This window comes from Nematolebias whitei, chromosome 22 (genome assembly GCF_014905685.2).
Source record: "Nematolebias whitei isolate Nwh7 chromosome 22, NemWhi1, whole genome shotgun sequence".
Taxonomy (NCBI): domain Eukaryota; kingdom Metazoa; phylum Chordata; class Actinopteri; order Cyprinodontiformes; family Rivulidae; genus Nematolebias; species Nematolebias whitei.
Window position 1 is genome coordinate 23,397,378 of NC_056519.1, and position 14,394 is coordinate 23,411,771.

At 41.8% G+C, this 14,394-nt stretch overlaps 1 protein-coding gene and 1 long non-coding RNA gene across 2 annotated transcripts in view; one reads left to right on the forward strand and one right to left on the reverse strand.

Moving 5' to 3' along the window:
* Positions 1 to 2,561: 2,561 nt before the first annotated feature.
* On the reverse strand, positions 2,562 to 11,570 carry apex1 (APEX nuclease (multifunctional DNA repair enzyme) 1). The gene is made up of 5 exons (XM_037696071.1): positions 11,501 to 11,570; positions 5,875 to 6,006; positions 5,614 to 5,777; positions 5,343 to 5,535; positions 2,562 to 3,339 (listed from the first exon to the last, which is right to left on the reverse strand). Exons 2-5 carry the CDS (start codon positions 5,933 to 5,935, stop codon positions 2,825 to 2,827), a joined length of 933 nt encoding a protein of 310 aa, XP_037551999.1. The 5' UTR covers positions 5,936 to 6,006; positions 11,501 to 11,570; the 3' UTR covers positions 2,562 to 2,824.
* Positions 11,571 to 11,812: 242 nt separating this feature from the next.
* Positions 11,813 to 14,394, forward strand: part of LOC119428177 — a 10,726-nt gene continuing 8,144 nt past the window's right edge. Inside the window, exon 1 of the long non-coding RNA XR_005187698.1 lies at positions 11,813 to 11,884. This is a non-coding gene — a long non-coding RNA (uncharacterized LOC119428177). The remainder of the gene's footprint in view (positions 11,885 to 14,394) is intronic.

Here is a 14,394-nt window from a genome sequence, read left to right on the forward strand (position 1 = left end):
TCAAGGCTCTCTTTTCTACCTCCTCCATGTACAGGTTGGCAACAATAGGAGAAACTGGAGACCCCATAGCACACCCATGTTTCTGCCTATAATATTGCTCCCCATATGTGAAGTAGGTTGACTGCAGGCACAGTTTCAAGAGTTGACACAGTTGTTCTGTGGAAAGTGTGGTCCTGCTGCTCAGAGTGGTGTCTGATTTTAATTTTAAACTGACCACCTCTACTGCATCATCAACAGGAATGCACGTAAAGAGTGATGTGACATCAAAAGAGACCATTGTTTCATCAGTCTCCATGATGACATCCCTCACCTTATCCACAAAGTCCATGGTGTTCTGTTCATGATCCATTGTTTGACTGATGGTCCTTCTTGACCATGTGAGCAGCTGGTTTTGGTTGTCAGCAGCAAACTGGTTGATCCACTCTGAGAAGGTGCTATTTAAGAGACTGAGCTGAATACAGCACCTCAGACTGAGGAAGTCTCTCGGATGAGAGTCAAAACTTATCTACATTTTTTTGTTTTGTTTTGTTTTTTTGAACGTCCAAAGGACCAGAATGAACTATTTTGGATTTTTCTACCTGGATTATTGAGCATGCATCAGGATATGTTGGAGCAATTATTTGAAAATGGAAGAAGCTAAACATGACTGTCAATCTCCCTTGGACTGGGGCTCCATGCAAGATCTCACCTCGTGGCGTATCAATGACCCTAAGAAAGGTGAGGAATCAGCCCAGAACTACACGGGTGGAGCTGCTCAATGACTTGAAGAGAGCTGGCACCACTGTTTCCATGGTTACTGTGGTATAAGACGTCATAGTTTAAAATCATGCATGGCACGGAAGGTTCCCCTGCTTAAATCAGAACACGTCCAGGCTCATCTTAAGTTTGCCCATGACCATTTGGATGAACCAGAGAAGTCATGGAAGAAAGTTTTGTGGTCAGATGAGACCAAAATAGAACTTTTTGGTCTTAATTCCACTCGCCTTAGAGCATTGAAGATGGGTCGGGGCTGGGTCTTCCAACATGACGATGACCTGAAGCACACAGCCAGGAGAACCAAGGAGTGGCTCCGTAAGAAGAATATCAAGGTTCTGGAGTGGCCTAGCCAGTCTCCAGACCTAAACCCTTTAGAAAATCTTTAGAGGGAGCTCAAACTCCATGTTTCTCAGCGACAGCCCAGAAACCTGGCTGATCTAGAGAAGATCTGTGGAGGAATGGGCCAAAATCTGCTGCAGTAAACCTGGTGAAAAACTACAGGAAACATTTGACCTCTGTAACTGCAAACAAAGACTACTGTAACAAATATTAACATTGATGTTCACAGGTGTTCAAATACTTATTTGCAGCAGTAACACACAGATAAATTATTTTAAAATCATATATTATGATTTCTGATTTTTGTTTTTATATATAGATCATGTCTCTCACAGTGGACATGCACCTAAGATGAAAATTTCAGACTCCTCCATGATTTCTAAGTAAGAGAGCTTGCAAAGTTGCAGGGTGTTCAAATACTTATTTTCCTCACTGTATATATATATATATATATATATATATATTAAAAGGTGGCCGTCTTGGATTTTGATGTGGCAACGCAATTATCGAAAGGAACCTGTGTCTAGATGTAGCCACACACCAAAATGGAAGTCAGTACCCTTCACCCCGGCACCCCTCCACAACCAGGGGGCGCCGTACCCAGCCTGGGAGCTCCTGCCCTGGGTACAGATGCCTCCGGGACCCCCGGGGAACCTGGAGGAACCGTACCCAGCCTACTTATTATTTCCAAGTTATGCTCGCAATGTGCATACAGGCACTGCATATTTTTAATTTCCCTTCATCGCCTTACGATGGCAGACGGTTAGGGTTGCACAGATTTCTAAAAAGTCTGACCTGCTGATTCCGATTTTGGCCAATACCGACTTTGTTTTATAAGCGACACTGTCAGGTGTTATAAGTTCACAATGCACCTTCAATTTTCCGTGAATATTTTATTGTAAAACACACCCTTGAACAATATCTTAGAAACAATACAATTTGTTTTAACTGGCCATGAGGTAGTGCTCTGAAATATAAATGAAGTTCAGACAATTGTTGTTAAAACTAAAGAAATCGGTAAAATTGGTTTTTCATGCAAGTATCGGCTGATTTCCCAAAATTAAGAACATCAGGGCCGATTTATCGGTGCACCCCTACAAACAATAGACCCAAACTTCCTTGAAGGAACGCGTATTGCTCCATGTTTAGACCAAGATCATCTGTTGTGGCCATTTTAGTCACGTCTTGATGTTTACTCATACCTTTCATTCAACCTTTACTTATACAGGTTAATCCCATCTCAGCCACTCCACAAAATGTTAGGCTAACAGCGGGGTAGATGTAAAATAGCTAGAGCCATGCTCGTATTTTTCCAAGGTCCATTTGACCATGGTGGCCATCTTGATCCGAGTTGACTCCTGAAGTGAATCAGGTGATCTACACTCCGTAAATACTTTCATTAAAATCCATCCAATGGTTCATGAGTTGTTCGTGAAATAATGAAAAAAGTTTAATACAAATCCAGTTTTATTTACGAGTCAGCAAATTCTACAACAAATTCAACCAGAATGGAAAAAGTTACAGTTTAACAGCAGTAGTTTGGTTTACAGTAACAGCATCCTTTTAGAAAATCAGCTTAGGAATTGTGTATTTTTAGTGTCGCGTCACAAAAATGACTGGAACTAGTTGAAACGAGGACGACTAAAAGCACCTTAACTATTACTGAGTGGCAGAGACGTCCTCGCTGGTTGACCAAACCGCTAAAGAGGGGCGTAGAGGACAGAGGGACCTACACAACCATGTGCAGAGTAATGGGGCAGTGGTCACTCCCCATGGCCGTGTTACGGATCTTGCTGTCACACAGGCCTGGCAGGAGGGAGGACGACAGCAGAAAATAATCGAGCCTCCAGCCCACGTTCTTGGAGCGGGAATTCATCATGTAGGTCCAGAAGGTGTAGGCGTTGGCCTGCTCGGGGTAGAGCTCGCGGAAGCTGTCCACGAAGCCGGCCTCCAGCAGCTGGCTGAAGCCCTCGCGCTCCTCTGGGGTGAAGCCTGCGCTCTTCTTGTTGCCCTTGGGGTTCTTTAGGTCGATCTCCTGGTGGGCTACGTTCAGGTCGCCGCACAGCACCAGAGGCTTCTGTATGTCGAGCTCGCTCAGGTAAGCCCGGAAGTCTACGTCCCAGGTTTTGCGGTAATCTAAGCGCACGAGACCTCTGCTGGCGTTCGGAACGTAGGCGGTCACAAGGAAGAAGTTTGGAAACTCAGCAGTTATGACGCGCCCCTCCTTGTCGTGCTCCTCTTTCCCTGCAAGAGTTGGAATGTTTAAAAAATGTTATTTTAGAGTAAAAGTTTAAAAAGGTGTCAACTTTAGTATTTTCTGTTATTTTTTTGTCTATTTTCACCATAAACTGCCCAAAAGACATAATACATGGAACACGTTAAAATCTCAGCGAGACCATCTTCTAATCAGCAGATCAGAGTTGAAACTTCATGAGTTCGCCCCGTCTGGAAAATGTGAAAGTCATTTTTCAGAGTTCCTGGGATCCCTGGAATTTAAAACCTGGTTTACACGAGAACAACCTCTGGAAACACAGGTTTACAGGAAAACGCTGTAGTTTGCATGTGAGTCGAGTTGCCAGATAAGTAATTATGAACTACAGTACTGTGGCTTTAAAATTATAGTATTTTGAGCTAAACTGTCATATGTGCTGAGTAAAGATCTTCTAAGAGGAGATGAGTGTCGTTTGTTGCACATGTAAACAGAAAAAGAGGGGGTAAATAAGACATTTTAAATTTATCTGGCAACCCTGATCCAAGGCTCAGTTGCATTCATTGTGCATGCAGTTACGTCCCATCTGGTGAATCCATCAACGTCTCTGCGGAGCCTGGAGTTTATTAGTTTTTCTCCTACAAGCTGAAAAAGGCTGAGCTGCACAAAAACACTCTGCTCTCTGACATTTATTATAACCGTTGTTTATATTTATTATAATTGTTATTTATTATAACTGTTGTTAGAACAGAAAACCTTTGGACTGCAGCCACCTGGATGCATGTGTCACTTCACACATGAAGCATTTCACACCTCTGTGGGGGGTTCCCCTGAAAATCACCACTCTGAGACCTGGATTCAGAAACCTTCAGTTTAAGAGAATGAGGCTGTTGTTTGTAAATGAACCTTGGTTTCACTCAAAAACGCTTCGTGTAAACTGGGCCAAAGATTATCAACCCCACATAATGATGCTGCCACCCCCGTGTTTCAGAGTTTTTGTATTCTTAATTAAACATTTTAACTATAAAATTCTTTGGCTGCTTTGTGACCTCTCTGCAAACCGTGGGTTTTGCTGTAGGGTGCAACTTCGTAAATGCCAGGAAAATCCTTCTTTTAAGAAGTCTCTTTAAAGAAAGACAAGTGTTCCCATGAAGACGTAATGTTATATACTATTAATACTAATATTAATACTCCAAAATGTGTTTAATTGTAGAGGATTTTTGCAACAATAAAGTTGGGAAAAGTTTCAACACTATACATTATTGTCTCTCTTCTTGGGACACTAACGGGTGTGTGTACTTTTCATACCCACTGCAGTAGTCCCTCGCTACTTCGCGGTTCGTTTATCGCGGTTTTTCAAAATAAGACTGGACATGACACACAAGTGGCTGATTGATGGATGAGCCGCACGATCGACATGAAATTTTTATTTAAAATAAATTATTTTAAATTATTTAGCACCTGCTGCACCTTTGTGCAGCCCATACTGCAGCTGATCTCCATGCAGAGTGGAGAAGTGGGCGTGGCTGAGAGAGCAGCCTAGGCAGAGAGCTGAACTCATGACATTCTGTGATCTTTTAGAGCATTTAGAGTTTAGAAACATTAGAATATTGCAAAACTGTGGAAAGGTTTTAAAACACTGTATATACATATATACACTTTATATATACATATATATATAGTGTATATATCTATATACAGTATATAATATATATATATATATATATACACACTGTGTATATATATATATATATATATATATACTACAATAAACTACTACTTACTACTACTGCTATTCCTGCTTTGTGGTTTTTCATTTGTCGCGGGGCTTCAGGATACGGATCTCCCGCAATAAACGAAGGACTACTGTATACTGTATCTGTCATCTTATTTGTTATGTGTTCAAAGTTTAAATGCCATAAAGTGAATCTAATTTACAATATTCTTTCAACTTTTTAAAAGAAAAGTGTCAGTTTTTAGTACTTGCACACCAGAAACTGGAAGCTAGCTTCACCAGTATTACACGGACAGCACTCACCGATTCCATACGTCACTTTGAGGGGTTCAGTTTTGCACAACATGGCTACACCGCTGTATCCTTCCTTGTCGTCTGATACAGCCCAGTACTTATGGGGGTACTCGGGCATTGAGGTGATCTCAGCAGGAAGAGCTTTTTCTGAGCACTTCGTTTCCTGGAGGCACAAAACATCTGGATCCTCCTCACGCACCCACTGGGGAAGGAACAGTTAGCCTTCTGTCAGCAAGAAGCCTCGAGTGGCAAACTGTTTTATTTCTTACAGCAAACTCACATCCAGGCCCTTCTTCTTCACCCACGCTCTGAGCCCGTCCACGTTCCACGAGGTGATCTTCAGGTTTGCGTCGCGTCCATCTTTACTGGTCAGTTTGTCTGGAGGGTCATCGTATAATACTGGGGCCTCTGGTTCTTTAGCCTTTTTTGCTTTCTTTGTAGAAGCTGACACAAGTTGGGGAAAAAAAAAATCATTTTTAGGAGAAACATAAACTTCAAACAGGAACAATAGATTTTCTGGTGTGAGCTGCGGTTCCAGTACCAGGTCCAGTATCAGTGTCTCCCTCTGTGGACTCTGCCTCGGTCTTCTTGCCCCTCTTCATACTGGAACCAGCTCTGACGACAAACAGACGTCGCAGACACACAACACGCACACCTAGCAGGACACACGCCGCTGGAAAAACAAAACGCAGTCGTCAAATGTAAAATGAAACGACGTGTAAGAAAGACTAGTTTGGATGTTGAGTCACGAGATCTGATTATGAAAGCTCAGTCCTGCGCTCGGAATAATTTTAGCTACACTAACATTTCAAAGTTGCAACAAATACGTGTAATTGAGATAATTATTGATCTTAAAAGAAGCTTCCATAGTCATCTAAACTTTAATTTTCATCTTAATGGAAATAAACTTAGTAAGGAAATCTGTGTTTGGGCATTTCTTTGGTGTAACAAAGTCTTTCTGTTTATTTCCACGTTTGTTTGGAAAATGTACTTGTGGGTTGAGCAGCATGAAAAATTAGTTGCATCATCCCTGCAAGTGCAAACAGCTTTTTCTGCTGTTAACTGTTTGTTGTTCACTCATCTGGATGAGTGAAGTCTGAAGAAACAAGACGTATTTAGTTTTAACAGAGGCCTCAGCAGCATGCGGAAGAACCATACGCAACCACAAGTGCCTTCTGCTTATGCTGCTCACCAGCTTGGGCAGTGCTGTGAGGTTGCCTCAGTAGCTGACAACATGACCAAATCAAGAACCTGATGGTCAGAACCTGGAGTGCCAGAACCCCAAAACAAGAGTCCGTATCAGAATAGGTTGTTTGGAATTGGCGGAGAAGAGTCGGCAAATTTCTCATGGGTGCAACAAATACACTCAACCCACAGATGTATTTTTCTAACAACTGTGGCAACATTTAAAGATAAAGAAATTGACTTTCCAACAGTATAAAGTTTATTTCCAAAAGTTATTGTTACAACTGACCAAACAAAGTTCCTTATACTGTCTGTGTTGTTTCCATCTTGAGTCAAACTGTTTTTACCGTTTAGTGCCTAAAGACGGACCCGGGTCTGGATCCGGACCCGTGCCCAATCTGATAAATCCACGAAAATAGATCATTTTCATGGAGCATTTTTCCAGCCATAGACAGCTTAGGTGCAGAGCCAAGCAGAGGAGGAGGAGGAGGTGTTTTGGAGCTTCACTCTACTTCAGGTGTTACAGTAACAGCGTCACTCAGTTAATGAGACGATCAAATCTTTTGTTTCCCTGCACGGTGCAGCGAGCTCTCGCGTCGCCAGAGAAGAGCCGAGAAGGACCAGAGAGGAAGCGACAGCAGGTCGTGCTCCAAAATAAGAAAAGTTGATGCTGGAAACTGTTTTAAAGATGAATGGACAGAGAAATTAATGTGCATTCTTCCATCAGGCCGTTCAGTATCCAGACCCCTGTAAATTTTACACTCTTTGATTCATTGCAGCCTTTTGCTAAAATCAAAAAAGTTCATTTTATTTCTCATTAATGTGCACTCAGCACCCCATCCTGACATAAAAAAACAGGAAATGTAGAATTTTTTGCCAATTTATTAAAAAAGAAAAACTGAAATATCACATGGTCGTAAGTATTCAGAGCCTTTGCGGTGACTCATATTTAACTCACATGCTGTCCATTTCCTTCTGATCCTCCTTGAGATGTTTCTACTCCTTCATCCGAGTCCAGCTGTGTTTAATTAAACTGATTGGACTTGATTAGGAAAGGCACACACCTGTCTAGATAAGACCTCACAGTGCATGTCAGAGCAAATGAGAATCATGAGGAACTGCCCAAGGAGCTCAGAGACTGAACTGTGGCAAGGCACAGATCTGACCACGGTTGCAAAAGAGTTTCTGCAGCACTCAAGGTTCCTAAGAGCATAGTGGCCTCCATAATCCTTAAATGGAAGAAGTTTGGAACGACCAGAACTCTTCCTGGACCTGGCCGTCCAGCCAAACTGAGCAATCGTGAGTGAAGAGCCTTGGTGAGGGAGGTAAAGAACCCAAAGATCACTGTGGCTGAGCTCCAGAGATGCAGTGGGAGACGGGAGAAAGTTCCACAAAGTCAACTATCACTGCAGCCTTCCACCAGTCGGGGCTTTACGGCAGAGTGGCCTGACGGAAGCTTCTCCTCAGTGCAAGACTTACGAAAGCCCGCATAGTTGGCCAAAAAACACATGAAGGACTCCCAGACTATGAGCAATAAAATTCTCTGGTCTGATGAGATGAAGACTGAACTTTTTGGCGTTAATTCTAAGTGGTGTGTGGAGAAAACCAGGCACTGCTCATCCCCTGACCAATACAATCCCAGCAGTGAAACAAGGTAATGGACTGTACTTACACAGCGCGTTTCTATCTTATCAAGATACTCAAAGTGCTTTACACCACAATCTGTGCCTCATTTACCCATTCATACAGCACTCTACTAGATCTCTACAAAGATAATTGAACAAATCATTCTAATGAGACTAATCAGAGCTTTTTATCACATTCATACACTGAGGGGACACATATCAGAGGCAATGAGGGGTTCAGTGTCTTGCCCAGGGACACTTCGGCATATGACTGCTGTGGGGTTCGAACCCCCAACTCTTGCATTAGAGGACGACTGCTCTAACCACTCAGCCACAGCCGCCACATGGTGGTGGCAGCATCATGCTATGGGGGTGTTTTTCAGCTGCAGGGACTGGTTGCAATTGAAGGAAAGATGAATGCGGCCAAGTACAGAGGTATCCTGGAAGAAAAGTGCTCTGGACCTCAGACTGGGCTGAAGGTTCACCTTCCAACAAGACAATGACCCTAAGCACACAGCTAAAATGACAAAGGAGTGGCTTTGGAACCACTCTGTGACCATTCTTGACTGGCCCAGCCAGAGACCTGACCTAAACCCAATCAAGCATCTCTGGAGAGACCTGAAAATGGCTGTCCACCAACGTTCACCATCCAACCTGACGGAACTGGAGAGGATCCCCAAATCCAGGTGTGAAAAACTTGTTGCATCATTCCCAAGAAGACTCGTGGCTGTACTAGCTCAAAAGGGTACTTCTACTCAATACTGAGTAACGGGTCTGAATACTTATGACCATGCGATATTTCAGTTTTTCTTTTTTAATAAATTTGCAAAAATTTCTACATTTCTGTTTTTTTATGTCAAGATGGGGTGCTGCGTGTATGTTAATGGGAAATAAAATGAACTTTTTTGATTTTAGCGAAAGGCTGCAATGAAACAAAGAGTGAAAAATTTAAAGGGGTCCGAATACTTTCCGTACCCATTGTATGCTTTGAAACGGTTGCATTAATTAAAAGTGGCATTGTGAAGCGCTCTTCCTCTCTTCTGAGCAACATTATCTGCTCAAGTCCGAACATCCATCCATCCATCCATTATCTTTACCCGCTTATTCCATTTTGGGTCACGGGGGTCGCTGGTGCCCATGTCCAGCAATCACTGTGCGAGGGGCGGGGTACACCCTGGACGGGTCGCAAGTCCATCACAGGGACACATAGAGACAAACGAGACAAACATTTACTCTCTCACTCACACCTAGGGACAATTTAGAGTTACCAATCAGCCTAACATGCATGTTTTTGGTCTGTGGGAGGAAACCGGAGCACCCGGAGAAAACCCACGCATGCACGGAGAGAACATGCAAACTCCACCCAGAAAGGCCCCTGGACCGGGGTTTGAACCAAGGACCTGCTCACTGAGAGGCAGCAGCTCTACCAGTTGCGCCACCGTGCTGCCCTCAAGTCCGAACAAAGAGCAGTAAATTAACTAAACTACACGCCCAGTGTGACAGATCCAACCTACACAACAAATACTTCTACGGCCTAGCAGAGTACTGAATGCTCACTCGAGGTATTGTGGATTTTGGAGCAACATAAAAAAAAAAAAACGTGTAGTGACGGGACAGTCCTGAAGGAGTGCTTAAATGCTGTTGCTGAGACATTTGATGGAAAACAAAACGACAAAGTGTGTGAAAATATCAAACAAATCCCGACGTCTGCTTCAACAGCAAGCAGAAAATGTGAAATATTAGAAGATGATGTGCTGGCACAGCTGGATGCAGCTGTTCAGAGTGCACCATGCATCTCTTTGGCCATCGATGGGTCTAAAGATGTTACTGATGATGCTCAGCTTCCTACATGAGAATGGCTCTATTCCAACCAAGACTTAATTTACTGGCAGGATAATCCCATGAACATGTCTCTCATTAAGAAAAGTCAAATAAATTATCAAAAAAAGAAAAGGTGTTGTTTAAAGCTCTGATTTCAGTTTTGTTCCTAAAGAGACGTTTTTTATTGATTGTTTTCTGAAGATGCTGACATGTTTTACTTGAAAACTTAATTTTTTTTATAGGTTGGCGCCTCTTTAAGCAAAAAAAAAAAAGAAAAAAAGTGACACTTTTTATTGTTTTATATTTTCTAAATATGTTAACTTTGTTTACTTTAAGTGTAAGCCTTGGACCTTTTCAATGCAAGAGAGAAAAAGGCTTATTAGGCTGTTTGCACATTGAAGATGTATTTTATTCTGAGCTTTCGGTTTTAATCTGAAATAAAGGCCCTAATTTTATTTGTCTGGGACTACTTTGAATTATGGAGCTAGTTGTTTACTATAAAGTGCAGTTTGTTAACTGTGAAAATGTGAATACTGGTAGGCAAGACCATAAAACAAAAGTTGGACTTTCATTCGGACTTTTCACTAGGAGCAAATTTTAGTAACTGGACATCAGTGAGTTTTAAGTGAATACCTTTCACTAGGACACAAAATAAAGGGAATAAAGCAAACCAGTATTGCAGATGTTTAAAAATTTAGGGATGAAAAAATTATTACAATTACATTTTTGATCGTGTGTTCAAATCGTGTGTTATCTGGACCAGTTCATTTTATTTTTTTTATTCCGATTTCAAAATGTCTATAACGCAACACAAGAAAAAGTGAACTTGCCAAGTTTGTGTCTGTTGGGGAAACAAAAATCAACGTTCAACATGATTGCTGAAATGTACTAAATATTATTCTGCTCAGTCCAAAATTATTTTCCTCCCAAATGGTTAACGAGTTGTTAAATTTAAAATTTATTAGCAACAATTGTGAACTGCTGCCAAGAACCACGTGTGCTTTTAATCTATGGAAACAGCCAAAGTGACTGAAAATAGGACAAGGGCAAGTACAAAAATGCTATATTACTGTGTGTTGTTTACATTGAATGCAGACCTGCATTTCAGAGTTCAGGGTTGAAAAATCGTGCACTTCAGCCCGACATAGATAACTGACTTTTGAAGTTTAAAACATATAATCCTGTAAAAGCTTAGACACTATTAAAATGCATTGTTTTGAAATACGGTGCTACAAATGAGAGTGTGGCTGCAGAAAACACACTACTGATGCGTCATCCATTAGAAATGTGTTCCGTTAGATTAGCTAATAATAATAATAATAATAATAACACGCCGTGCTAAAGGCTAAAGCTAGCTTTGGCTCTTTAACAAAGAGGCGGGCGGCCTGCTCGGAATGAATGAAGGACGGTCAGTTAGCAAAACAAGCTAATCCTAAGCTAATCGTTAACTTGTTAGATTCGTCAACAGATGCAAATGTGCGTAAATAACGTCTCATTTAAGACCCTTTCAGGAAAAGAAGATGCAAATAATCTTACTTGCACTTTCACAACAGAATGCAAAGCCCCCGACAAGCTTCGTTTCCCCAGTCACTCCCACCGAACACAAGACACCGACCACGCGCTTGTTGGACTGAATAGCTGTCTGTAGATATGCCTAAAAATAAAAATGAACTAAAACTAACGAAAATGTCCTTATGTGTAAGAGAGAAAACTGAATACATAAAAATATATGCTCTAACCTATATAGACGTATTTTGTCTGTCTTTGAGTAAGAGCTTTGCTTTGCTTGGTCTAAACTTTATTGAAAGGCAATTTTTTACATCTCTCGGTGTTTGGGTCCTCCAAGCTGCAGAAGCTAACAGGCTCCAAATTTGATGTAAAAGTAAACAACACAAGTACTCAAAGGAAAGAAAGAACTTGGTAAACCCTATTTGTTTTTACAAAACTAAATAAATAGTGTTATCAAGAAAACACCATGCTTATGTGACAGCTATCTTGTTCACACAGTTCAATGTGATGTAATTTGTGTTTACGTTTTAAATGAATTTGTCGACCAGACCAGAGTTTCATACTTGTACTGCAGTAAAGAGTGGGAGATGATTCTTTGTGTCCGAGTCCTGAAGATTGAAATAATTCTCCTCACTCCCTCTCATTGTTTCCATTCTGTAAAACACCTTAAGACAGGGGGGCTTTAATAGAAAGATCACCTATGAACAATTATTATCTTACCTGTTGCAGATTGAATTACCTCAGTTTGTAGTTTAATTATGAGCTAATGGCTACTTTGAGCCACTAATGGATTGCGGCCATATTATCTTAATAATATAATTCAATTCAAAAACTTTATTAATCCCAGAGGGGAATTAATTGTTGTTGTAACTCATCATCCTGGTTTCATTAAAGAGATGCTGATGTCTTTGGGCAGGAAGGATCTCTTGTAGCGGATCTGAAGAAGCCTCTGCCTGAAGACACTTTGTTGTTGTATGAGTCTGATGAAGAGGATGCTGAGGGTTGTCTATAATGTTCTTCATTTTATGAAGAATCCTTCTTTGTACAATCATCTCAAAAGGTTCTAGAGGAGTCCCCAGAACTGAACCAGCCTTCTTAATGAGCTTGTTGATCTTTTTTAAGTCACTTGCTCTGGTGCTGCTCCCCCAGCAGATGATGGCAGAAGAGATGGTGCTCTCTACAACAGACTTATAGAAGATATGCAGCATCTTGCTGCAAACATTGAAGGACTTCATCTTCCTCAAGAAGTACAGTCTGCTCAGTCCCTTCTTGTAGACGCTTCACTGTTGCATTTCCAGTCCAGTCTGTTGTCCTGGTGAACCCCAAGGTATTTATACTTCTCCACCTCCACTTCTTTTCCCATGATGGAAATGGTGCTGGACCTGTTCCTGATCCTCCTGAAATCTACAATCACCTCCTTTGTTTTGTTCACATTCAAGATGAGATGATTGTTTCCACACCATGCCACAAAGCGGTTCACCAGTTCCTGTACTCAGCTTCTTGTCCATCTCTGATACACCCGACCACTGCAGAGTCATCTGAATATTTCTGCAGATGACAGGAGTCTGTTTTGTACTGGAAATCTGAGGTGTACAGAGTGAAAAGGAACGGTGAGAGTACAGTCCCCTGTGGTGCTCCTGAGCTACTGACCACCTGGTCAGACACACAACCCTTCAGTCTCACAAACTGTGGTCTGTCAGGTAGTCTTTGATCCAGGTGATTGTTGAGGCCTCCACCTGAGTCTTCTGAGTTTCTGACAAAGCAAATCAGGCTGGATTGAGTTAAATGCACTGGAGAAATCAAAGAACATGACTCTCACAGTGCTGTCTGCTTTTTCTAGATGACAGTGAGTTTGCTGAAGCAGGTGTATGATGGCATCTTCAACTCCAAGTCCACGCTGATAAGCAAACTGCAGTGGGTCCTGATATGTGCTTGTTTGTTTAGTCAGGTGGGTCAGCAGAAGTCTCTCTAGGACCTTCATGATGTGGGATGTCAGGGCAACAGGTCTATAGTCACTGGGGACTGATGAATGAGGTTTATTTGGTTCTGGAACAAGGCAGGAGGTTTTCCACAACACTGGGACCTTCTCCTGGGTCAGGCTAAGGTTGAAGAGGTGCTGCAGAACCCCACAGAGCTGCTCTGCACAGACCTTCAGGACTCTGGGACTGACACCATCTGGACCTGCAGCCTTATTCCGGTTCAGTCTCTCCAGCTGCTTCCTCACCTGACTTCTGGAGACGCGGGAGGCAAAGGAGGTATCAGCATCTTCTGATTTGGTTGAAGACCAACATGTAGAAGAAGAAGGGTCCATGACCGAGGTGGTAGATACAATATTTGAGGTGTGACAGGACAGCCTTGGGTCAAAGGAGGGTGTGTCTGTTTGGCTGTGGGCAAGAGAGGAGGATGCTGAGCTTGTTCCTGGACTGATCATGGTAGTTTGTAAACTATACATTGACGTCTGCATTGAAATATACCGTAATTTTTGGTCTATAAGCCGCTACTTTTTTCACAGCTTTGAACCCCGCGGCTTATACAATGCTGCAGCTAATTTATTTATTAATTAACAAAAAAACAAACATTTACTGTACATTTTTATGTATGTTACCAGTACCTATTTAATTAAAAGTAAATATGTATATATATTTCTGTGTATATACAGTAGTCCCTCTCTACTTTGTGGTTTTGGCCTTCGCAGACTCACTCTTTCACAGTTTTTCAACGTAAAATTGTACACGACACATGATTGTCAACTTTAATATTACTCGTGATTGAGACCGTACGGGATAAAAAGTTAATGAAAAATAATTTTTGTACAGGTGCCACCATTCTGTAGTTTTCTTTCAATAAGCCTACACTGTCAATAAGTTCATGAACGTAAAGGACGAAAGCGAGAAAGCTGGCCTGCATCTGAATATCAACAA

What these genes read in the sequence shown, in the direction of transcription:
- apex1 (XM_037696071.1), bottom strand. Translation starts at nt 5,935, where the DNA reads ATGAAGAGGGGCAAGAAGACCGAGGCAGAGTCCACAGAGGGAGACACT. An exon ending in AGACACTGATACTGGACCTG is followed by an intron (nt 5,778 to 5,874) that starts GTACTGGAACCG and finishes AACTTGTGTCAG; the next exon opens with CTTCTACAAAGAAAGCAAAA. An exon ending in TGAAGAAGAAGGGCCTGGAT is followed by an intron (nt 5,536 to 5,613) that starts GTGAGTTTGCTG and finishes TTCCTTCCCCAG; the next exon opens with TGGGTGCGTGAGGAGGATCC.